At 40.4% G+C, this 25,550-nt stretch overlaps 2 protein-coding genes across 12 annotated transcripts in view; both read right to left on the reverse strand.

Moving 5' to 3' along the window:
• Positions 1 to 15,848, reverse strand: part of LOC112569475 (scavenger receptor cysteine-rich domain-containing group B protein-like) — a 60,541-nt gene extending 44,693 nt beyond the window's left edge. The window contains exons 1-3 of the mRNA XM_025247276.1: positions 15,731 to 15,848; positions 9,951 to 10,098; positions 8,409 to 8,581 (exon numbers count right to left, since the gene is read on the reverse strand). Coding sequence (XP_025103061.1) covers positions 8,409 to 8,581; positions 9,951 to 10,098; positions 15,731 to 15,788 — 379 coding nt within the window. The 5' untranslated portion in view covers positions 15,789 to 15,848. The remainder of the gene's footprint in view (positions 1 to 8,408; positions 8,582 to 9,950; positions 10,099 to 15,730) is intronic.
• LOC112569471 (A disintegrin and metalloproteinase with thrombospondin motifs adt-1-like) overlaps positions 1 to 25,550 on the reverse strand; it is a 595,732-nt gene that overhangs the window by 309,727 nt on the left and 260,455 nt on the right. The window lies entirely within an intron of this gene.

The raw sequence follows: 25,550 nt of genomic DNA on the forward strand, positions 1-25,550 counted from the left end.
ATTTGCACCCAAAAGCTTAAATTTCTAGACGTCGTCAATTTTCTCGCGTCGGGATTTAGTTACGCAAAGTACTTGGCTGCCTACAACGTCACAGAACAAAAGGTTTCTTCCCCTACGAATACGTCACCTCTCTCGACACACTACAAGAACAGCAACTCCCTCCCCACGCTGCGTTTTATTCGACACTCAAACAGAGCAACATCACAGACGAGCAATACGCCTACTGTCAACAGGTCTGGGAGACTCGCAACATGACGTCGATGCGAGATTTTCTGATGTGGTACATTAACCTCGACGTTGTGCCTTTTCTGCAAGCGCTCGACAACCAGATCACGTTCTACGCTACTCTCGGTGTAGACATGGTGAAAGACGCCATCTCGGCTCCCGGCATCTCACTGCGCTATCTCTTCCGACGTCTACTTTTCTCTTTTCGATGACAAAACAAAAGACATCCACTCGCTGCTTCACGACAACATCACAGGCGGTCCCTCCATCATTTTCCACCGTCATCACGAAAAATCTCAAACATCAGCAAACCCGTACAAAGCATAGAGGGTTTCGATACCAACGCCTTGTATCTCTGGGCCTTATGCCAAAACATGCGGACAGAACACCCGATCATCCGTAAAAAAGAGAATCATTTCAAGGGAGAAAAAAGAGACGTGTACGGACAAAAGAGTCGCGAGTGGTTAGAGTGGGTCATGTTTTGTAAAAACATTCACATTCGGCACAAATTTAATTCCAAAGAAAAACAGTTAGGGAAAAGGCGAATTCGCGTCGACGGGTGGCATTCGGCAACGGAGACCGTCTATCAGTTTCACGGCTGTCTTTTTCACGGACACGAAAACTGCTCCCTCACGCGCGGTCGCGTCATCAACCCGTTTAACAAAAAGCCACTCGTCGAGTTGCGGGAAAAAACGCGCGAGATCACCGCGTACTTACAAAACGTCGTCGGTGTTGCGGTGCAGGAAATGTGGGAGTGCGATTGGGAAAGACAGAAAAAGACCAACCCGCAAATCTCCACCGTTATACGCTGTAAAAAGCTCCCCTCCTACAGCTCAAAACGATATCCCACCGAAAACGACATTTTAGCCGTCGTCAAAGACGAAACGCTGTTCGGCCTGATGCAGTGCGATCTTCACGTCCCCGAGGCGTTGCGCGAGCGGTTTAGCAAGATGACGCCCATCTTGAAAAACATTCACGTCACGCGCTCCGACATTGGTCCTTTCATGCGAGCTTACGCGGAAGAATATAAACTGTTGACCGGTTCCACAAAAACGCTCATCGGCAACTATGTCGGAAACAAAGTTTTGTTAGCGACCCCTTTGTTGAAATGGTATCTTGAAAATGGGCTCAAAGTCACTGCCGTTTACCTGGTGATAGAATACCAGCCCAAACCTTGCTTTAAGGATTTTGGCGACATGGTCACCAGCGCGCGACGCCAAGGAGACAGCGATCCATCCAAAAACATTCTGAGCGAAACGTTCAAACTGTTAGGCAACAGTGCTTACGGCAAGACGCTCACCAACATCGCCAGGCACTGCGACATTTACTACGTCGGTGACTCTGACTGTGAAAAACTGATAAACGACAGTCGCTTTCAAAAACTGACGGAACTGACGGAAGACTTGTACGAGGTAGAGATGGCCAAAAAGAACATCAACTGGGGCCTCCCCTTGCAAATTGGCAATTTCGTCTACCAGTACGCCAAACTGAGAATGCTTCAGTTTTACTACGACTGCGTGGACAAGTACGTAGACCGCAGCAACTTTCAGCTGTGCGAGATGGACACGGATTCGCTGTACATGGCTTTGGCTGCACCTCGCTTCGAAGATGCCGTCCGCCCCAAGTTGCAACAACCAGTTTTTTTCAAGAATACACGCAATGGTTCCCGGGACAAGCATGCGACCAACATCACCAAGACTTTGTGCACAGCAAAACAAACCACAAACCCTGGGACCCCTCTGCCTGTCCTGCCTGTCTCCAACGCGCTCGCGACGACAAACGCACACCGGGCTTGTTTAAAACAGAGTACACAGGCGATGGTATCGTAGCTCTCTGCAGCAAAACTTACATTTGTTTCGGTGACACGCAAAATCTCAGCACCAAGGGTCTAAACAAACACCAAAATCAACTTGACCACAACCATTTCAAACACGTTTTACAGACACAGCAAGGCAGCGGTGGATGCAACACCGGTTTCAAAACCGATGGTAAATCCATGTTTACCTATCAACAACACCGCAACTCCTTGTCCTATCTGTACATCAAGCGAAAGGTCCTTGACGATGGGGTGACTACCGTACCGTTGGATATTTGAGACTGCTGCTCCCGTTTAGACTGTGATATCTTCAAAGCTGTGATAAAAGTTTTTTCTTGTTCTTTCTGCGTCAAAAACATTTTTGCCAGTCAAACAGAGCCCTGCCTCCTCGTGGCGACTGGTGGACAAAGTTTATTAAAGTTTATACTTTTGTAAACTTTGACGAAATGAGCTCTTTCAATGCAGACATTTTCCCCCGCACGCGCACACAAAGGGTGGGGGTAAGGGTGGGGGTCTCAGCAACAATCACACATGGGCAAGTCACTACGACGCACGTGAAAGGGTGCTTCCACCTCGTATCCATCTGTGCGATCATAAAACAGCACGCGACACTTTATCGAACCGCACCCGCTCACCAAGGGGCAAGTCACTCTTGATAAGGGAAGGGGGGGGAGATGACAAGATGGTCGCACCCATGCGACTTCGGGCAAGATGGCGGCCGTGACGTCACGGCTCCCCTTCCGGCTCCCCAAATGGGGGGCGTAAACAACATGCCTATACTACTCACAGGGTGTAGCTGCCTCTGTCACGGAGCCGCGTCTCACCAGAGCAACACACGAACGTCTGTACGAGTTCTTGTATCACAGAGATAAACGTGTCTGAGGCTGTCCATCACATGTTATACAGCTGCTCAGGATTTTACGGAATAGAACACAGATAATTACATTCATAAAAAATGTCTCAACACACAGTCTGTTGGGGAAGATGATTAAAACCATCTAAGATTAGTAAACGTATGATAATGTGATAGTGTCTACTCTCTATTATATATCTACATGTATATCATTGTATGATATCAATTTGATATATATGTATATCATTGTATTATATCAATTATACATATATATATATATCACTCCCTCAATTTGAGCTTACAACAGTTTGAAATATTCTAGTCTTCGAAGTAACCGTTGCTAACCACGTATTCTGACTCTGAAACACAACCTCGCTAAACGATTTCTCAGTACTTCTTCAAAACCTCAGTTGTCTTAACGGTCTGGCGTTTGACTAGCGTGGGGTTGTCCCCCTTCGCATATCCAGTCAGTCAGAATACAACACAAATCACACTTGTAATCCATTCGAAGTGATTTTTCCTTCACCGACGGGGTAAAAAACTCTTTAGTCACTCCGTGTAACTCAGCGACGGTTGACACTCAGAGGCCTTAGACTATGGCGGTGTCGTGGAGGGGGTTCACGAGGTTACAGTAGCGGTGCCCCAATGTGACGTCACGAGGCTAACGGTCCACCGAGCCCACACACCGCTGGGTGTTGGACGGAAGGTAAGGTCCAGTGAGGTGATTCTTGCTCCTTCGAAAGGGCTCCAACACAATTAGCCCGTACACGAAAAAACTAACTCAAAATTACACTATACTTCTTTTGTTAAATATATTCTCTAATCAACACACCTTTGTCTTGTATCTTCGTGTTTGCAACTTTACATTCTACGTGAGTTGTATTATCATTCTATATAAACACACCAACAAAATGTCATACTTCATCTAGGCGAGTTTAATAAACTCAGGGCTAGTATCACGCCGCATTTTCCTTTGTTACATATCCGTGCAACCTGTGTCGGTCACCTTATTAAGGTCCTGCAGTTCTTTTTCAGTATTCGATAAAAAAATGTATGTCGTCTACAGATTGTAGGCTGCAAATCAGCCCTCAACCAATGGAAATGCAAGTATGGTGGTCAAGAAGACTGTAACGTTTTGTCAAGAGTGTTTAACTGTTTCTGCGAGCGCGTGTAAACATCTACATGTAAACCACGCTCGCCGCACTCTTTCACCTTTATCAGCAAAAAGGTCCCGCCAACGATTAACACATTTACAGTTTATGATATTAATTAGCGATGAGATATGGATGAAACAAAATAAAAAAACACTACTCCCTCAGCGCCGACCCCCTCCTGCGGTTATCAGACGGGCTGGCGAGATGACCGACTGGACGAGCAGGTTATATCCGACGAATTATATCACGAAGTTCGTGAGATTAGAAGCCACATTAAAACCACACCACTTATATCGGCGAAGCAGTTATATTCCAGTGGAATTAATAACTACACCACAATTTGAAATACAAAATGATGATCTCCCACTGAAGAACGTTGGATATAACGTTGAAGGCTGTTAACACACCATGTTTACTTTGTCACTGCCTGGCCTCAGCTGTCTCTTGAAAGGTTAGATCTCCTCAGTTAACTCGTTCACTCACGAGCTCTTGACCAATCGGGTCCTTCGCGACCAGGTAACTAGGATGACCTCTTCACAATCCTACTTGGAGACTGTGCCGACCAATCATGAGTCCAATTTTGCAGGCATGGCTTCTCCCTCCATTGACCACCGTCGTCCTAGTTACGCTGTGTGGAGCTTACGTCACATGATATATGACGTAAAAGACCGCGCGCGCGACTGCCCTCCCCTGACATCAAAGAGAATTAAAAATAATAGGAATGTAATTAGATTCGCCTGAATCGCGAATCGTTACATAGACCTTTGAAGACCGGTGGTAAGGGCATCCTGGATGTACGCATGCACATGTAAGCTCGTACTCTTCTGCTTGCATCTCCTCTGTGGTGGTGCTTGTCGCGTGACAGCGACGAAGCCAGTCGAACTTCAACTGAGCGCAGACCATACACAGAAATGACAAAGACAAAATTCACGTAACAAACAAAACTAATTTAATAGCCACAAAAATAATACTAATAGGAATCAAAAATCAAACATTCCACACTCTCACATGAACAAATATAGATCAGCGCGAACAATCCAACAAAAACAAACAAAAAAAAAATAGATAAATTAAAATAAAACAAAATTCAGCTGCCCTGTGCACAGGCTAATCTCAGTCACCGTATATACAATACATCACCCGCACGCACTGCAGGGTGACAGTTTAGAAGTCCGTTGAAGATGTCCACAGACGGCAGCCCGCCCTCTGGCCTTGCTTGCCGCTCTAAAGACGTACCCCCACCCCTCTGCCTTCTCGTCCAGATGCGATGATGTGGGCCGGCCACTGGCCACGTGAGCTTCTGCTCGAAGATTCCTGCTCTAGGTGTTCAGTCCAAAGCCTTTCCGCACACTGGTGCAGCAGGGTCGCGAGTTCACTCGCCGACGAGATGATGATGATGGTGCAGGGTGGACGCTCGACACGATGACTGACAGCAAAGCGAACAAAGGATGTGAAGACACGGTGACACGAAGGAAGAGCGAAAAACAACAACAGGTGGAAGAGTGAAGAAGAACAAAAAATAAGCCCAAAGTTGTGGCAGATCGGTCGATACAAAACGAAAAACTCTGACTGTCATGGCCACGGTCCAGCACCGTCTGTTACTTGATGACGACTACCCATGACGTCAAAGAAGGAAAAAGTAAAATGACGCATCAAGGAAGCTGTGCGCGCGCGCGCAAGACGTAAGACAAAGAGGGGACAAAAGCGTGAAGAAAACACCTAACGATGGGCCAGCTCAGTATGGGAGGCATACAAGGATGACAGCACAATCGCTGACACGCGACAGTGCTGATGCTCTGTACGACCTTTAGAATCGATGGGTAATGGGGCTCATTGTTCAATATTTCTGGTACTTGATGGTAGTGTTTACTTTTTTTTATTTTGTAGCTGATTGTTGTTTGTTTTATTTCTCTTTTGAGGGCACTGTTTTTGCTACAGAGATTTAAGATGTAATTCATGATCAATGGATGTTTCTTAATTTTTGTAGCCTTAAACGCTCATTAGCTTTTGACAGTAGCACCATTTTAAAGTTTCTAAAGCAAGTGCCCACATCCCATTCCCTCAACTTCAAGACGGCAAATGTTGCTCCAACTGTGGCCTTGAAGATTTGGTGACGTCAGCATATCAAAGCCAAAGTGAATTAGGGGGTTGTTTCCGTTTAACATTAGGTTCATTTGAATAAAGTCATTGTTCCTATCTATGGGTCGGTCCTCGTGTTGCTCTTGTAGATGGTGGCTTTAAGCGGAATGCAATCTAATTGATTATTAACCTTCCGTTTTGTGAGTGGCCGTCCTTAGTACGGTGAAAGGTGTTGGCTAAGGTAAATCTCTATCTTTTAACAAAAGGTAAGACTTTGATGTCCTGATCTTTTTTTTTTAACGAAGGGTTATATTGTTTATAGTTCTTGTTCTTTGCTTGCGGGTTAACCTTGGCGTTCTATTATAATTTGTGTGTACTTTGTTGGAACTGTCTTCACAACCTTATCTAGCTGTTTGTAAACATTAACGATTTTTCTGTTTTCTTGCGTGCAAGTCATAAGTCATACTTAAACAACGGAGACATTTTGGGCTTAGCTAAGACAAGAATGAGGATCAGCCTGGTGGATACGGGTGGACTGCTGATGATTGCGCCGACCACCTTGCTTTGCAGGAGGAAGCCTACGCCGTACTCAGGTCGGGCGTCCTCCCCGTTGTGCTACAGGTTGTGTCGTGGTTTGTTGTTTTTTCAAGACTGACCTTCGCTAATCCCACAATGTCATATCGTTATGTGAATAGTTAAGTAATAGTTTGCCCCAGACGATAATTTAACACGCGCAACAATGTTTGGCTTTCAAACGCTCAGTCTGTATCACCACTACAGTCACTGAAGCGCGTAGAGAGTTTTATATCCAGGACAAGTTATATTGGAAAATAATGACTACTTTAATGAGGCTTGGCACCAACAGCAGGTACATGAGGTAAGTAGCGACGACCCTGTACCTCATGATGCTCGTTGACTCTTGTGATGAAGACTTACAATGATGGTGTGTCTGTGACTGACAAGACACTGGACACAGACCGCAGCGCCGCAACTTTACATACAGCGACCAGGATGTGAAGGTCCCGCAATGAAAACAACTTTATTTTCCATAAAGTGTAATATATAAATTGTTAGAGTATGTGTGGTCATTTGGCAAATATTAGTTTATCGATGTGAGAACTACCAACTACCTGTGCTTGCTAAGTTTAAAGGATCCCGGTGTTACTGGAACTCATTATTCAAGAATTCAGTGCCCAGGAAAAGATGAATATCTGCCAAGAAAGGTCAATGACCAACAAATTTATCTTGAAAATCTCAGCAATCTATACTTACCACCTCTTTACATAAAGATGCGTCTGATAAAGAATTTTGTGAAGACTTTCAAAATGGTTTGCAACATCTATTTCAGAATCTTTTAAATTAGGTAATGCAATAAAAAAGAAAAGAGATTTTATAGGTCCACAATAAAAAATGTCCTAAAGATACCTTTTTTTAAATGAAGGTAACTAGAAGTTAGGAGCTTGGATTTGTCCAGAGCGTTTGTCAATAAGGTTCTTGAATAAAAAAATCTGATTATTATAAGGATTTTATTTCAAAGATGCTGATTACGAAAACGTAGGAGCTCGAAATTTACTGAAAATGTACTTTCTTCAATCACATCTAGATTGGTTCTCCTCTAACAAAAAAGATGTCAGTAATGAAATAGTTAAACTCTTCTATCAAGACATTAGTCATTAAATATAATAACAAAGGGAAGAGCAGTCCGAAGATCACAATAAACTTTTGTTGATTCTTACAAAGGGAAAGTAATGTTTCTTACAGCAGAAAGTCAAGATCCCAGGGTCATTACCACCAACAACAGTCCAATATTAATGTAAGGGCATATCCATACCGTTAATAGTTTAAAGAAAAGGAAATAGATCTTAAAGTAAAAGTGAAACAAACAAGCTATTATTTGTTATCACCAAAGAAATCAGAATGTTATAATTCTATAGAAACAAAATAACTTTCTAATATAATGCTTGTATGTTGTTGCACAGGATAATAATAATAATACTAATAATGTTAATACTGCTGATGATAATAATAATAAATATGGTAATAATACTGATATTAATAATGTCAATGATAATGACGAAGATAATAAAAATGCGAAAGTCATAATGATAATAATAATTTGCTATTTGTCTTAAACTCCCTGGTACGTACTTCACTTGTAAACTTTTTTGTAAAGAACAGTACTTCAAAGCTAATAGAGCAGTTCTTAGCAACATCATACTGAATTTTTCCAACAAGATAAATCAAATGCTGAAGTAGCTGTAAATATTACTGGTCTGCTTACTAAAGTTGCACATGACGCCGACATCCTCCCAGCGTTTACAGTTGTGTCTGTAGAGCCCCGCGTGTTGACACTGCGCCAGGCTGGTTTCGTTCCCCACACACCGCAGGCCACTGAACAGAATAGGACCAGAGCCTGCTCCGTACTTGACTGACCACACGGATACTGCTGTTGTGCTGTCAGACATCCGAAACAAACAGGAGAAGATATAGACATTGAAAATAAACAAACTCTTTACACTGAATAAAGACTAAAGTTTTTATAAACATGTATACAAGGTCGCGCGCGGACCCACACGCAGCACTTGTTACAGAGCAACCCTCAGTTCATCATGTGACCATTGCTGGCGCTGTTAGTGTTGTTGCTGCTTTTGATTTTTCTTCTCTTGTTAAACATTGCCAGACAGTTTTCCTTCTCAATTCTATCGCAGTCTGCACTTTCCTTTCGTGTACGTCTCTACAACCTCCCGATACTGTTCCTCTAGCCTGGCAGGTTGGATTTGGTTTTAGCACCGCACCTTTAGCACCCTTCATATTATCAGCTTTTCTCAATTTCTTTCCACTGGTTATTCAATACACACCTTAGTTATTTTATTTGTTGCGGACATTTCCAAAGCGTTTTGTGTGAAAGCCTTTTATTTTTCTTAAGATTTAGCGTCGCAGTCTCTCTCACATGCAAGTCTTTACTACCTGAACTCTTCTAAATCATGTTCTTAGCGACACGAATTGTATGATAAGTAGGCAATAAATTCACACAATATTTATTACATTAGAACATACCGTGTTAGAAACTGAGTGCATACTTTCAGAAAGCAAGTTCAGGACTTGCAAACATGCAGTCAAACATACCCGGACATTAACCTGAACTTTGCTGTTTAAGTAAATACAAAACTCCTAACATGCAGGTTAGTGTGATGCATTAAACTAACAGTCTAAGTGCTGTTCAAGACAAATATTAGAAACATTTCAAAGCCATTTTCTGTAACACACTCTTTTCTTTCTTCTGTCAAATCACCGAGAATAATTTACATTGTAAACAATTTAGGTAATACAGCGACTTAAGAGTTATTGTCTTTTTTCATGATTGTTCAACCACACCCGATTTTTCAGCAAATCATAAAACACTTTACCTGTATAACAGTGTGTCCATTAGTAACAAGAATGCAGAGGTACTCAAGCTAAGAGCCATTTTAAGTGTCCCAAAGTGTGATCTTGTAAAGTTTGATTGTCAAGAAAGTCAGAAGCAAAGTTGACTTCCATTTACAAGCAAAGTATCGCCATTGTCGTGAAAATGTTCAGAACCGACAAAAAGACTGTGTAAGTGGTTTGTTTTACTTATAAACCAGGCATAGACTGCCACGGGTTGAAAAAGACTGTTCTCATTATATGCAATAGTGAACCTTAAATACTTTTACACTTAACACGCTCTACATTCTCAGGCTAAGCTTTTTTGTTTCATGTTTAGTGATGAGACGCTGGATCAAACGTGTAAGAGAAGCAAAAATCACTGTTATTTAAATTGTTTATTTCGTTATACTACACATACCTGTTGAATCCTAACATTCTGCAGGCTACCAAAGCTTCTTCATGTCCAAAACCTCTACCACACACTGTGTTCCAAGTTTCATTGTAAAAGATTTCCAGACGTCCCGCTTCCGCTGTGCCACCGACCACACGAGCTTTTAACTCTTGAGCTAAAATAGAAAATACAACCATGTTTCATTAATAAATTATATCTTTGTCGTAAATAAAGATTAAAAACCATGCGAAAAAGTGTCATGTTGCATGATTATCAGATGGCTACATATCTCTTTTTCTTTTCTTAAGCTGGGCTAGTAACATTGCTCTCTCCTTATGTATGTACAAATGTTTTATTATTATTAAAGGCATGACAAACAGGACTACTTGATAAAGCTTTGCACTAATGCACTAAGATCTTTTTATGACCATGAGGATCATCGTCGACATTGTCGTTGTCACTGATAAATCAGAAACTCATTATTAAGTTAGATTTATTATTTATTCCTGTAAAACCCCTCATTACCAAGTTGAAGCTAGCTGCACAAAGAAGCAGGCTATGAAACTATGAGCAAATATATACTCATTGCTTAGTGGGATAAAACAAAGGGGAAAGAAAGCAGAGGAAAGAAAAATAAACGAATACCACATTATGAAAAATATAGTCGAAAAAGAAAGAATAAAAAATCTCAATGTTCGAGAAAAAAAACATAACCTTAATTTAAATATCTGCAGCGAAGTAAGAATGGAAAAATAAACCTCACAAAATAGAAACTATCGGTACCAAGCAAAAACAAATAACTATTTAATTCTCATCCGTGGGAGAGAAAATTCATGTAAGTACCACTTGTTTACAGATCATGCAGGTAAAGACTTCTGACAATAAGGGGATCATTTGGCCACAAAAGCAATAGTAACATGTTATACTAATTTTTAACTTTGTTCATCATAATGTATTTGGCGGATGAGGATACACACAGATTGTTGTCTGTGAAGACACCGATCGTAGACTCACAGCTGAAGCAGAGTCAATTTTAGCTGAAGAACAAGCCGGATTGCGGGCCGCCGGAGCACCATTGAACACATCTTCAGCCTGAGGGCATTGGTGGAGAAACACATGCAACATGGAATCTCAGTAAATCAGAACTTTGTGGACTTCAAAAGGTCTTTCGACTGGGTCTGGCACGAAGTACTGTGGGACACCCTTTAGTCATTCCACGTGGATGAGGGTCTGATCCGCACTATCATAGGCCTCTATGATGGATCTACGAGTTCCGTTCAGTTGCAAAATAAATTGGGGGAGCCCTTCCCCATGACCGTGGGTGTCCTCCAGGGCTGCGCACTCTCTCCGGTGCTGTTCAACATGTATTTGAAAAAGGTAATGCGCAACGCCTTGCAATGCCACGAATCCTCCGTTTTGATCGGAGGAAGACCGATTAGCAATCTCCGCTTTGCTGATGATATAGCTCTAATAGTGGGCAGCAAGAGCGAGTTGCAAGACCTTACAGACAGGTTAAACACTTGCACAAGACAGCACGGGATGGACGTCAGCACGGGGAAGAGCAAAGTTCTGGTGAACGTCATCAGTCCCACAGAGGCTGACATTAAACAGAATGAGAAAACTCTAGAGCAGGTTCAGACCTGCAAGTACCTGGGTTCCATCCTGACCAACGACGGGAATAGTGCGAATGACGATCAAGCCAGGATAGAGGCCGCAACTGCGGCGATGACGAGGCTGTCTAATATGGAATAGCGGAAGGATTTTGTTCACCACGAAGTTTGGACTCAACAAGTTTCTAGTCGTCCCAGTTCTGATGTACGGCTCCGAGACCTAAACGCTGCTAACGGACCAGGAGCGGAAGATAGCAGCGTTCGAGATGAAGTGATATAGGAAAATGCTTCGTATCGCCTATAGAGAGGAAAAGACGAACGAATTCGTACGAAACCTAGTCCGCAGTCTGGTTCTGAACCAGGAGCCACTACTCACAACCGTGAAACGCTACGAGTTACGATGGTTCGGCTATGTCACCCGACATGGTGGCATTCCTAAGCTAGTCTTGCAGGGCAATGTTAGGGGCAAAAGACGCGTAGGAAAGAAAAAAAACCTGTGGCTGACAAATGTGCTGGAATAGACTGGACGTCCAATAGGTGACCTGACCACTCGGGCGGCTTATCCACTGCAGTATCAAACGTTCGTTAATAGCGTCTAAGACACCTGGAATACCAACGAGACTCAGGAGCGGCATCGCAGCGCTCAAAGAAAGCGTAAAAGTAACTATGAGAGGTCTCAAGGTAACACTGGGATGAGGGCGTTCGTGGTGTACACCTACTGTGGTGAAAGGTAAATCCCGTTGTTCTGCTGGCAGCTCCTCTGTGGTGGTGCTGATGTTGTTTGTGTTACCTTTAGCATGACCTTGCTTTGGTGGCTGATAAGGCCTTTGGTTCTGTAATTCTGGAATTGCTTGCTGTTTCCTGCTTTTATGTGGGAGACAACTTCTTGCTTTTCCAGACAAGAACAGTGAGAACCTTTTTAGTCTTTTTCCCGTCTGGCTCTGACTCATTATAAGCGTTTGATGACTTTCATTCCATCATGCTTAGTAGAGAACTTTTGACCCCTTGCCGAACGACTGGTAGTTCTGCAGGTTAACTGTTTCCAGTTTACTTGTTTTGAAGGGCGTTAGTGGAAATTAGGTACAAATGGTACACGAATAGATGCGGTCGCTAGTTGTACCTCTCCCCGAAAAACGAAATTGAAAACAAATCAAGAACTAGAGAGCCATAAGAATTATCCGCCACTTTTTCAACGTCTTGCTAAAGGTCATACCGAATTAATTTCAAGAATAACAGGGTATATGGCTATTACAGGGTATATGGCTATAACAGACTATATGGCTTTAGACTACGTAAGAGCACAGTTAAGCAGATCGTCAAATGTCACATTCTCATAGAAAATCGTCTCAAGATGGACCTCTACCACGACCTCATGGACTTAAAATAATCATTTGAGAGACTCTAGCACGTTGGGCTATGCCATGTGATGTAAAACTTCAACATCAAAGACGGCCTCCTTCTAGTTATTAAAATATATAATATCTCATCGAGTACATTGCTGCTGAAAAACCAAATAGGATCTTACTTTCACACCACAAGAAGAGAATTTCAAGGATGCCCCGTATCATCGATGCTGCTTAACATCTGATAAGGAGAACATCGTGCTCGAAACTCTCCAATGCCACCATACTTTCGTTTCAGTTGGTGGAAGACTGATCTGCATGCAGTCTACTTTTTGCAGAAGACACTGATCTGTTAGCAGGCACTAACAAAGAATTACAAGACCTAAGCTACAGTCTAAGAGACACTTCAAACACTCATGGAATGGAGACAATAAATAAAAGTAGCAAAGTTCTCGTTAATGGCAGCGGCACAACAGAGATTTATATGAACGGGGTACAGCTCGAAGAAGTAAGCAGCTTCACGTACTTGGGAGCAACACTCTTCAAGGACAGCAGCTCCACGCCAGATATCTAATCAGGATCGTAAACAGCAATAGCAGTGATGGTTAAACTAGACAGGATCTACCATGGCCATGAGATAAGGTTTACTACAAAGTACAAGCTGTACAAATCCCTGGTAGGGATAATCCACAGATGTGACACATGGACACTGCACGCCGAGACGGAAAAGAGACTACAGCCATTGGCGAACAGGTACTGGAGGAGGCTGCTCCGGATCTTATGCAAAAAGCATAGAAACAATTACTTTGTACGAAACAAGATTGCCACACTCAGAGGACACTAGGAAACTCAACTTCAACAGAAGGGTGACGAAAGCTGGTCTTCTTTGGTCATGTGACCCGACACGACAACTTGTCCAAGACTTTCCCCCAAGACAGGTGTCATGGATCCAGTCAGAGCGATAGGACTGGTGGTGTGTGTAGATGAAAGCGTGCGAGTGATGGGCGTTCTCTAAATGGAACGTGAAAAGTGACGTATAGTGACGTCAAACAAAATAGTGAGGTAAGCGGGGAGAGACGTTTGGAAGGATATGGAAGAAGAAGGACGTTAGAGGACATTTTTTAGAAGAAGAAGAACGCTGGAGAACAGAGAGAAGAAGAGGACATTAGAGAGTAGATAGAAGAGGAAGAACGATAGCGAGTGGAAGAAGAAGAAAGTAGAGAGCGGATAGGGAGAGGTGAACGCATGTGCCAAGACAATGCGATTCGATAGACAGAGATCAAATGTGGTAGCATGAAAGAAGAAACGACTGCCAAGACAGTGAGTTTATAGTGTACGAGGTGTTCGTTGTATTTCGTGGATGTGGAGATCGAAGGAGAGCTATTGTGTTAGAGACCGTTTTGTTTTTATAGTTGTCAGAGACGCTACTTTAGATCTCACCTTCACCATAATAATAGTTAGGATCTATTTTTTTGGTAACCCTGATCATTAAACACAGACAGACTCGTACAGGCGAATCATTCTTTAATTGAAGCGAAAGATTGCGCAATTTTCCAACCCGCTGGTGAGTTGGAGAGAGTGAGAGACGAGAGGCACCGGCGGTGTCGTGACAACAGGGTAGCCGATGCCGCGGTGGCCAGAGGAAGAACTGGCTTACGAAACTCAAAGACTGGACTGGTCGTCCTGTAGACAACCTGCTGATATTTGTCTATCATAGGAAATAGTGGGGCCCTGTCAGCTGCCTCGTCTATCGGTGTGCTCCTCCCAACGACAGGTGCCGGTCAAGGGACGAATGACTGACCGACCACCCCCCACCCTAAAGACGACCCATCGGTCACAGAGGTCATTACCACCTCCACTCGGCAGCTTGTCACGCTTGGCTCGTTCAGCCTCATCACCGTCTACCCCGCGGTGGTCTTTTATTGTCATCACGAAATCTAGACTACCCATAATTTGTGAAGTTATGTCTCACGTAAGATTACTACATGACAATCCATGAATTTGACCTTTTTCAAGTCAACCAAATGTTTTTCTTCTTCTCAAATTAGTGTCCTAAAGACCAGATTTGTTTGCATTGTGTCGAGCAATAGAAGTATTATTGTGACATCGAGATACAAACCTAATAAAACTTAAATGCACACAAAATGGCCACAATCATTACTTTAAGGTTTATTATTTCAAGGTTACACTGGTAATGTTAGGCATATATTTTAGCAAAACTCGTGGACTTCCATGAGGCTATGAACTGGGAATAGAATTCTCGATAAAATAAATCCGCATAACCAATATTTCAGGAAACAATCTTTGTGTATGGTTTTAATCTGTCATTTAAGCTTCTATAATATAAATCATACCGATAATGACAATGATAAAAGTAAAATTGTTTCATATTCCCACTCCTAAGGAGCATGCTCTTAGGGCCTAAAAAAAGAACTAAGCATAAACGGAATCAAGGAAAATGGACACAAATAGCATATGAACTATAATAAGTAAACAATAGCACTAATGTTAATAAAACAATTACAGAAAACACAGAGGAACCAAATAGCAAGAACAAGAGCTGAAAGTAACGAGATATCGCAAATTAAGGTGTGAAAAAGGTCTAGCAATATTGGAAATGTTAGGAGTAATGTCTGCGGAATAGTGGGTAGGTGGCGGATATGGAAAGAAAGACAGTTCTATTGTTTTGCTGCACAATACCTCAAACTTCTGTGGCCATGTGTTGCTGTTTTTGTGAAAGGATGAGTAAGAAGACGATTTTTAGACGACTAGAGGAGTTTTGTAGCTGAGATGTACACCAGTAGAGAGTTTCATATCCGTGACAAGTTAATAAAGTAGTATAATGACTACTTACACAGGCTTGGCACCAACAGCAGGTACATGAGGTAAGTAGTGACCACCCTGTACCTCATGATGCTCGTTGACTCTGGTGATGAAGACTTACAATGATGGTATGTCTGTGACTGACAAGACACTGGACGTCGACCGCAGCGCCGTAACTTTACATACAGCGACCAGGATGTTAAGGTCGGCGAGAGGCGATTGGCTGACATGTCGCGTGTCAGGCTGTGATTGGTCGGCTCTGTTTTATCTTTTTTTATGTCTCTCTTTCCGCCTGAGGAAGTGCGTTTGTCTCTGTAGTGCAGTAAGAGTCATGCGGTGCACTGAGCCCTAGACAAGTACAGCTTTACTGAAAGACAAAGCAAATAAACAATTTGGTGTGGCATAATCTTGTTTGTATAATTATCTCTAGTATAAACAACATTTGTAGTTTGCTTTCAGAGGAAGACTTGATCGTTATTTATTCCTGCAGAAGACCTACAATCTTACGCTTAAAAATGAGTTTTCTACTGGACAAAGCATAACAATTAAACATAGTCATGATAGATAACTATCCAAGAGAAAGATACCTACTTAATTTTGTGAGAATAAAGCTACTCTTAAGAAAGAGTTCTTGACAATAAAAAAACTTTTAAAAATCTTTAGTTTGTGTCGTAGGTATTATTTACTTCATTCATATTACTGCATTTTTTGCTAAGATGTATGCTATATGGACTATGTGCTGGTCATCTGATATTTTCGGAGTCGATTTGGATTTTGAGGAATAAAACCTTCATAAAGCCTCATCCTTTCTCTCTCTCTCTTTGCCCTTGTGTCATAGGGGATGTTAGATTTTTCATTACCATTAGTCCTGTTTTCGAGAAACAGCGCTGGAGCACGGACTTTGATTGCAGGCGATAAGACAAGCGAGAGGAAAGTAGTTGATAGTTGGGCGGAGAAGCTCAAGCTTACGCCTGATGATCGCCACACTCCGCCCCTGCGTCTCCTCGTTGCCCTCTCGGTCGCGCGCCCTCTGTCGGGTACGTCGAAGGCCTTCATCCTCGGGTACACCCATTACGTCATGTCAGCCACGTCCTACGCTCCCACTACGCGCCATCTTACTCGAGATCCTTTGAGGCCTAATGGTTTATGTTTCTCCAATAGACTAGAAATTATTTCTTTTTTTTTAATTTGACAAACCACTATAATGTATTTTGTAATCAGCTTCACAAATGGCCATCTGACAAGCAGATGCAATAAAGTGGACGAATTTTTCATTCTCCGAATACTTTTAGTTATCTCTTACATCACCAGAAAAACGTTCTTTATCGTTGTAATAATTCTAACTAAACTTGTTACTTCAACTTGTTTTGTTCTGTGTTCTAATTTACATTTTTTAAAATGAATATGTAAAGGACTGATATCTTGATTTGCCCTGTTGCTTGGAGTTGAGTGGTCATGGGTTTAGGCATGGGCGCAGGTTTCTGGGGCTTCCAGATGCTCTTAGAGGAACTCGATTTATGGGTCTTGTCTACAATCGTTTAGGTTTTTGTTGTCTGTGGATGTGACGACTGTCACGTTAGTATTATGTTAGTCCATTTTCTTTTCTTTCACTTCAATTCATTAAGTTGTACACGTAGTCGCGGATTAAGCCGGTGAAGATAAATTGCAAATCTTCCAGGGCCTTTACGACTTTACCGTGCAAAAATCAAATAATAAGAAAATTGTTCAGTTTTTGATCGTTCTCGCCAAAAACTGTAAGCCCGTGTCTTCACAAGTTGTCTCACAACTTTTACAGTCGAGACATTGCGAGAAGAGAAACAGCAAGACTAATGGCAGTCATCGCAGTTTGTGAATTGTCTTATTTGCTCAGACTTCTCCCTCGCATATGTAACATTGCTTCGAGTCCTGTCTCACTAAAACAATTGTCAAGCATAAAATAAGTACTACTGTATGTTTTCTCTAGCAGTACAATCCATAATACAGATGAAAATTGCAACACTACCCGCTTCAACTCTTAGACTATAGAACTGTGCATCACTCCAGTCTCTATGTCGCATGACTTATTTCATCTATCCCTATACAGAAGAAATAAAAGTATTGCCACCAACCAAGATTTAGTTTTAACTTCAACTTCTGCTTGTAGCTTTATCGTTGGCTACTCCTACTTATTCATGTTAAAGAAGAGTTTATCTTTTGGGTTTATAAAAAAAAAATAAAGTTCGTGGATTTCTTTCGCCCAATAAAGGAATAGATTGTCTGATTACAACATAAAATAGGTCAAGCTCTTTGCATTTGTAGTCTAAAGATATTTTTATGTTTCTCTCTCTTTATAAATATATACTAAAAGATTTTGATTTGTTTTAGTCTTTCGGTTTGAAAAAACGACGATAGAAATCACGAAGTTTCAGGCCTCGTTATCGTGTTTGCCAGATGGCGAGACAAGTGGAAGCGGATGTCGATGGACCAGAGATAAAGTAAAGTGTTTGTACCAGGGTCTGTCCATACATGGTGCAAAATATTGCGAGCTTAAAAGTGTATGTTTTGTCTTTGTTGGTCCAAAGTTTCTTCTGCTTCACCCCAATCACTAAAACAGTCACCCATTACGACCATCTATCTTAATATTAGTTTCTCGTGTACTTTTTTATTACTTTCATTAAAAAAATTAATACAGTGCTGTAGTAAAAAAAAAAAAAATAAAATAACCCGCTAAGCATAGAACCTAGATGGGATTGATAATTCAACTTCTAGTCATAGAGAATGACTGTTTTATTAGCTTTTTAATACACCAGCAGAACAATAGATTCGGTAATTTGTATTGACATACGGTCGTTCTCTATGCTTCATTTTTCATTCTTATACTTAATTAAGCCAAGATAAAAAATAACTTTTGTGTAAACTGTTGTTGAAATGGCTCCTGAGGACACATCTTACAATCACACAAACTACAGTTCTGAGAAGACAGCGGAAATGGATGCAGATGTCTGTCATCTTGATAAAAACATCACACTGAGGACTGAGGCCAACATCCGTCAACACTTGTAAAAGAGAGACATGCCGGATGTGTCTGTGTTGATGTTGATATCTTCGCTTCCTAAAACAAGGGAGCTTGGGTGTAGCATAGAAAGTCTGATTTCTTCAACTTCAAAGTCAAGTGGAACTTCAAGTGGAACTTCAAGTACAAAGTCAAGTGGAAACATACATGTGCTTTTGCTTCAAATCTTTTATTTTTTACTTTTTGCTTGAACTACTACTTCTAGTAAAAGCTGTAGTAACACATGCAGTTATGACACACACCTACACACAAGTACATATACACGTAGAGAAACAATACACTCGAGGGTAATAGAATTACGGATGTAGTTTTCTTATCCCGACAACCATGGTTAGGAACATATTTACATGGTTACATAGGTTACATGGTTACATAGCTTTCTAGCAGTGATATTTCTCTTTTCAACCTCTTTAAATATCCTCAGCATTTATTTTTATAAAGTAGTGCATTCTATGTTACCTGTTGTCTTTGTTATCGCGTAGTGTTTACAGGTAAACAGGAATGTGACACCTGCAAACAAGATTCTTCAGTAAATGGGCGGCTGCGATGCTTTTGCTAGAAATGGATTTGAATTGATGTTAGTAGCGCAGGAAACTGATCTCTCCACAAATATCAGAAGACTGGTATGCTCTGTTTCTTTAGTTTATATGTTTAGAAGAGACTGTCCGGCCGTCCGAATCGTAAAAAAAGTAAAATCAATTTTTCACTTCAAATTAGCCTTCTCAGGTCCTGTCCATGACAACTCTACAGCACTGTGTTGTTGTGGTAAAATTAATAATAACAACAACAACAACAACAACAACAACAACAACAAATGTGATTTACATATACAGAATCCCGCTCTCAAAAGTGGATGTACTATGCGTTTGAGAAAATCAGGAGACATTGTGAGAATATTTCCCTACAGCCATTTAGGACTAAGAAGTCATGTTAAAAGACAGTTGTTGTTTGTTTTGTTTTGTTTTCAAATCGACTGCTGATTTTTACCAGCGTCCACAATGCTAAGTGTTTGTGTGTGTGAGAGAGTGTCCAGTCACTTAATCCCCGACACTTAATCCCCTAGACTTTTAATCCCTAAGCACTTCATCCCCAGACACTTAATCCCCAAACTAAACCCTTAACTATAAAAATTGTGAGGTCAACGAAAATTCAATTGCAATTCAAATAATTATTTTCATATAAACATCACAATAAGTTTTACAATTAAAATAAATATCGAAACACATTAATAATATTTTTAATCATGCTATTAACTTCAACGTCATTTGAACATCTACAACATTAGTTAAAGTTCATATAAGCTAGTAAATTCAATGTTCTTCAACAATATGATATGAAAATTGTTCTTAAGTGCTCGCGAGGTAATTTTTGTTAATCGAAGTCAGCGAAATATTTAATTGAAATTCAAATAATTATTTTCATATAAACGTCACAATAGTTTTTATAGTTAAGAGCTTAGTTTAGGGATTAAGTGCTTAGGGATTAAAAGTCTAGGGGATTAAGTGTCGGAGATTAAGTGTCGGGGATTAAGTGACTGGGAATCGAGAGAGAGAGAAAGGATGTGTGCGTATGTCTTGGTATTTTACAAACATGATTTGAGAAAGATTGTTGGGTTTTGTTCGATAACTATGTTCTGAAGTATTGTTAAGATGGCAAATACCGCCCTAGCAACAGTTTTAAATTATACTATAAATAGTAAGAGGAACTAAGTACTTAAAGTTCAGACTTTGTAATTGTTTTTTTCCTGTTTTTCTTGTCGCTGTAAAAGTGAGCGGATGTAGACAAGCTGAGGATGAAGTGAAAATCATGTATCAGAACTCAGGCCTTATATGGCGCACGATACTGAGAATAGTTCAGTGGCTCTTTTACCAGTAAAGTCAGGTTTTTAATTAATTGATTAAAAAAACATCAGATATTATCATTATCAACTCCACCACCACCACCCTCATCACTGTCACTACCACCCCCACCATCATCAGTCTACTCTCACTGTACCAGTCTGTGGTTGTGGATGTTGGACTACAGCTCAGTCTAATGACCTCAGGCGGGAAACATTCGACAAACGCTCGTTTGTTGCCTTAACGGTTTGACAGTTTGGACAGGTTGATACGTGATGCGGCAGATATCCATTAACGTTAATTGTTTTTGCTTTTTTCCAGCTGTTGCTCCTGCTGTTGTCCATGAAGTCTGTCACATCCACAGTAGTGGCGCTCTGACGAAGAAGTAGAGCTGTGCCTTCCCAGCAAAATTCGGTGACTGTTATAGTCATCTTGAATGTGTTGAAAGTAGTGTCATTAAAAAAAATTAATTCAGCCTAAAAGCAAGATTGGTCTTTTTTCTGTTAGGATCCTTGTTGAGTGGCTGTAACAGAGTCAAGGAGAGCACAACCTGTAGAAGCCTGTGTCGGGACGATGAGTCCAAAGCAGTTGCCTCACAGTTTCCTTTGTGTCAGCAGCAGCTGTCTGTGATGTAGCTTGTAGTACCTTTATGAACCCTTAGCAGCTGTGGTTACTTCGTGAATACACGTTCACAGTGTTTTATTCTCCACTTCATGCTCTTTACTGCTCGAATGGGGAGCGGAGAGAATCATTGCAAGCCTTTCATTAACCTCGCACAAGCTAATTTTGTTGAGATTTTAACTCCATTGAAATAATTTATTGTTGTTTTGTTTTTTTGCATAGTCAGAGGTGTGCGTGAATTAAATTTGTATTTTTCAGTTAACTTTGTGGGGGCAGGAGTTGAAAGTTAATTTTAATTTGATTTAGAATCTTGTAAGTGAGTACAAGTCTTGCTGTAGAGGTTGTATTAAGCTTTCACTGCTTCAACTCGATGGCGGCGAAATTGGTTTCTTCTTGAGTGTATAACAGACCTTCCTTCGGAACTGTCACAGTCTGTGTCGTGCTGGCCCCGGCCTCCTGGTGACAACATGCAATGACTTCATCAGAATGGTGAAAAAAATGTAAAAGCATTACACTCTAGATGTTAGAAAGCAATGTAAATAGATTTTGCACTGTTATTATATGTCGATTAAGTAATGGTTTTTGTAATATAATTTTAATCTTGTCTCTCTTACCCGATCGAGCCTTGCGAATTATCATATGTTCACTCACGTCAACATACATTTCGTTAAACATCATATGATGAATCCTTTTTACATTTAAAAAGTGTTCACACTGTAGTATTATTTTATTTTCAGTTGTGATGTATACTGTGCTTTAAAATTCAGTTGTCTTTGTGTTTGTGTCATTTCCGCTGTTAACTTTTTCTCCCTTATTTATTATTTTGAAAACACGCCCACTTCGACATCGGGCTTTACCCGCGCGTGAGCCAGAACGCGTGGAAGGGAAGAATATTAACGTCAAAGTAGTCTTGTACACGTAGGTAGGCCGCTGGTCACGTGACCCCCTGCTCGCCGGTCCCAACCCTGGCTGCTCCACACAAGGCTGCCGCACGCTCGCTCAGCGGGGTCACGTGCTCACACATCGACGAGGTGAAGAGGGTGCAGGGTGACGGTTGACACAATGGCGGAAAGTAGCTCGAAAGCGACAAGGACAAAGAACGAAAAACGTGAAGAATGATAAGTCGATTCCAATTTGTGTTTTCTATGTTTGTCTTTCTTTTCGCAGTCAGTCTTGTTGTTTAACCTTCTGTTTCATGTATCTTGTCAAGTTGTCATATACCATCCTCCTTAGTGACAAATTAATGTGGCTTACGGGTTACATGGATTTGCATTCAAATACAGACTCAAATACAGACAATAGGAAGAAAAAAGAAAATAACATTTATATTTTAATGTATATTCTAAAAGCATTTGTGTTTCTTTGGTACTTTATGTTTTTTTACATCGTGTAAATACAGTGGAACCTCGGTTAGCGAACGCCTCGGATAGCGAATATTTCGGTTAACGAACAAAAATTTCGTCAAAAGTTTGTCTCGGATAGCGAACAAAATTTCGGATAACGAACAGCCACGTGAACAACACGTGACCGACCAGCATGTAATCATTCGCGCTCGAGACGCAGTTACGATCGGTCGTTCCTTATCTATGCGTTCTTCTTATTTAGTGATTGTTGTGCTTTATTTTAATAAGATAATCCTCAATCGTGGCTCCAAAGAAGATTAAGAGCAATTAATAGTAGTGAGGTAATGACAAGGAAGCGACCAACAAATGAATTGAAAAAGGAAATGATTTCAAAGTATGAAGGTGGCATGCGTCTGTCGGATATGTGATGTCGTATTACCGAAGAGTTTTACAAAAAAGGCAGAAGGAACAGACACTGGACAAGTTTTTACCTTTAACCTCAAAGCTACAGAAAAGGGAAGTCACCCCCGATTTTACAATGTCACGTGTGCTCATGGAGGGGGAATCAAAGCAGTAATTCCACCCCTTCCTCCCCACACCTCCATCCACCCAAGCCGTCAAAACGGCAAGTTTTCTGATGTTTGCTTTCGTTAATGTTTTTATGTTAATTTAACTCCATTTATATTGCATTCTAACTGTTCTCATTAAAACAAATACCTATATAGCCTGTAACTTTCAAATATTAGCGAGTCAACAGGGGCTGGGAACCAATTAAATCTATTTCCTTTATTTCTTATGGAAAAAATTGTTTCGGATAACGAACATTTCGGATAACGAACAGCTTTCAAGAACGGATTAAGTTCGTTAACCGAGGTTACACTGTAATTTTATTTTGTAAATTTCTAATTGACTTTCTTTCCGATTAGTGAATTCCCTGTGACATTCAGTTACAATCATTCATTTGTTTTTACTGCCAGTAAATAAAACTTGTAGTTTTAAAAATGTACACCACGTAAATGTTTTGAAAATGCTCTTTAAGATGGAGTATCACAGATAATTGTGTACGTTCTAAATTAATAGATATCAACTTTAAAAATACTGGTCGAAATTTTATTCGCGGGCAATCAGCTCTTAAGATAAGCAAACAAAGTAAAGATATGGTCAATTGTACTATAAGCTCTTCTAAAGCCTGCCTGCTCTTCTAGAAGCTTTTCTTCTGTTTCCGCCCATCTTGACAATCTCTTATTCAATATATCTGTGTAAATTTTACTAATAACACTAGTTAGTGCCACTCTATAATGTTCGGGTTCGTTTATTTTTCCTTTTTTATGTATTGGTACTATGATAGATGTGTGCCATTCGCATGGGAAAGTGCCTTTCTCGAATAAAATGTTGAACAGTTTTAGCAAAAAGTCAAAAGTAACCTCATTTGAATTTTTTAACATTTCACTAATAATTTTGTCCGTACCTGCACTTTTTCAGAGCTTCATCTACTGGTAGCAACCACACTTCTCCCTATGTACTGACTGAGCTTTAGGAAACGTGGAATAAAGAGGCTTGAAGGTTTATTTCAATTGTTTCTGCGGTGTCTCCTCGAGCTGTGTGTGTATGTATGCGTATGAGTGTGTGTTTGTGAAAAAATAGAGATATTTCGTGCTTGTGTAACTTAATGTGCGTTTCTCTTATTACAACACATAAACAGAGGAACAGGAATGTAGTGACAACATATGTGTGTATGTGTTTGGAGATAAGTTGTTTGTCTATAGCAGCCATCAAAGACACATTCTTTCAAATCACAAAAGACAAATGATTGCGGTTCAATTTTTTAAAGTTTCACCTTGCATTTTCGATGCCATTGACAACGATAAAGTTCAAAATCGTAGAACACGTTTTTTTCGAAAAATTAGACATTATTTTCACTCTTTTTCTTTTTGTAGAATTGTTTGCTTTAGAATTGCTTGTGGGGTAAAAGACCTTACAATTATTGACTCAAATTAAATATACTTCTATCGCCAAGTTGCAGTGCCTTAAGTCATGTAAGATAAACTGTCATAATTTTGGTTACTTTTGTTGTAATATTCTACAGATTTTCAAGTGTAAACAAAAACATTAGCAGGGTTGTGTGCCATGACACTGTTCACAGGTGACAGTAGACATTGACAGATATTAGAATTCCATTTAACCGATGACCAAGGTGTTCCATCAGGTGAATAAACTCTGCACACACAATGTAAGTTCCATGAAAAGAAAACAGGAAGAACATCAAATAAAAGAATAAAAAACAAACAAATAGCTTAAAATGTCTTTTATTTACTTTGAATATGCAAACTATTAATGTTAGATTCATGTCAATATGTCTGCGCAATGAAATTATTATTCTGTACATTGCATATTTTAATATATTTTAGACTACATTATATATTAACATTATATTATGTATACATGTATTTAATGCATATAGTTTCAGCTTGAGGTTTTATAATGCATGAATCTGACATTATTAGAAGAGCCTGTAGTACAATTGACCATATCTTTACTTTGTTTGCTTATCTTAAGCGCTGATTGCCCGCGAATAAAATTTTGACCGGTATTTTTAAAGTTGATATCTATTAACTTACAACATACACAATTATGTGTGATACTCCATCTTAAAGAGCATTTTCAAAATTATTACGTGGTGTAATTTTTTAAAACTACAAGTTTTATTTACTGGCAGTAAAAACAAATGAATGATTGTAACTGTATGCCACAGGGAATTCACTAATCGGAAAGAAAGTCAATTGTTAGAAATTAACAAAATAAAATTATTTACACGATATAAAAAAACATAAAGTACCAAAGAAACACAAATGTTTTTAGAATGTGGCGCCCTATCCAACACAGATATGTTTTTGTTCAGCACAGAATTTGAAGCGGAAGCCCTGCACGAGTCACGTGATGCTAAAGATTCAGAAGCAGAAAGCATTTGTCAAGTTCTGCAACAGACAGCTAGTCAGC

Source organism: Pomacea canaliculata, linkage group LG7 (assembly GCF_003073045.1).
Source record: "Pomacea canaliculata isolate SZHN2017 linkage group LG7, ASM307304v1, whole genome shotgun sequence".
NCBI classification, from domain to species: Eukaryota; Metazoa; Mollusca; class Gastropoda; order Architaenioglossa; family Ampullariidae; genus Pomacea; species Pomacea canaliculata.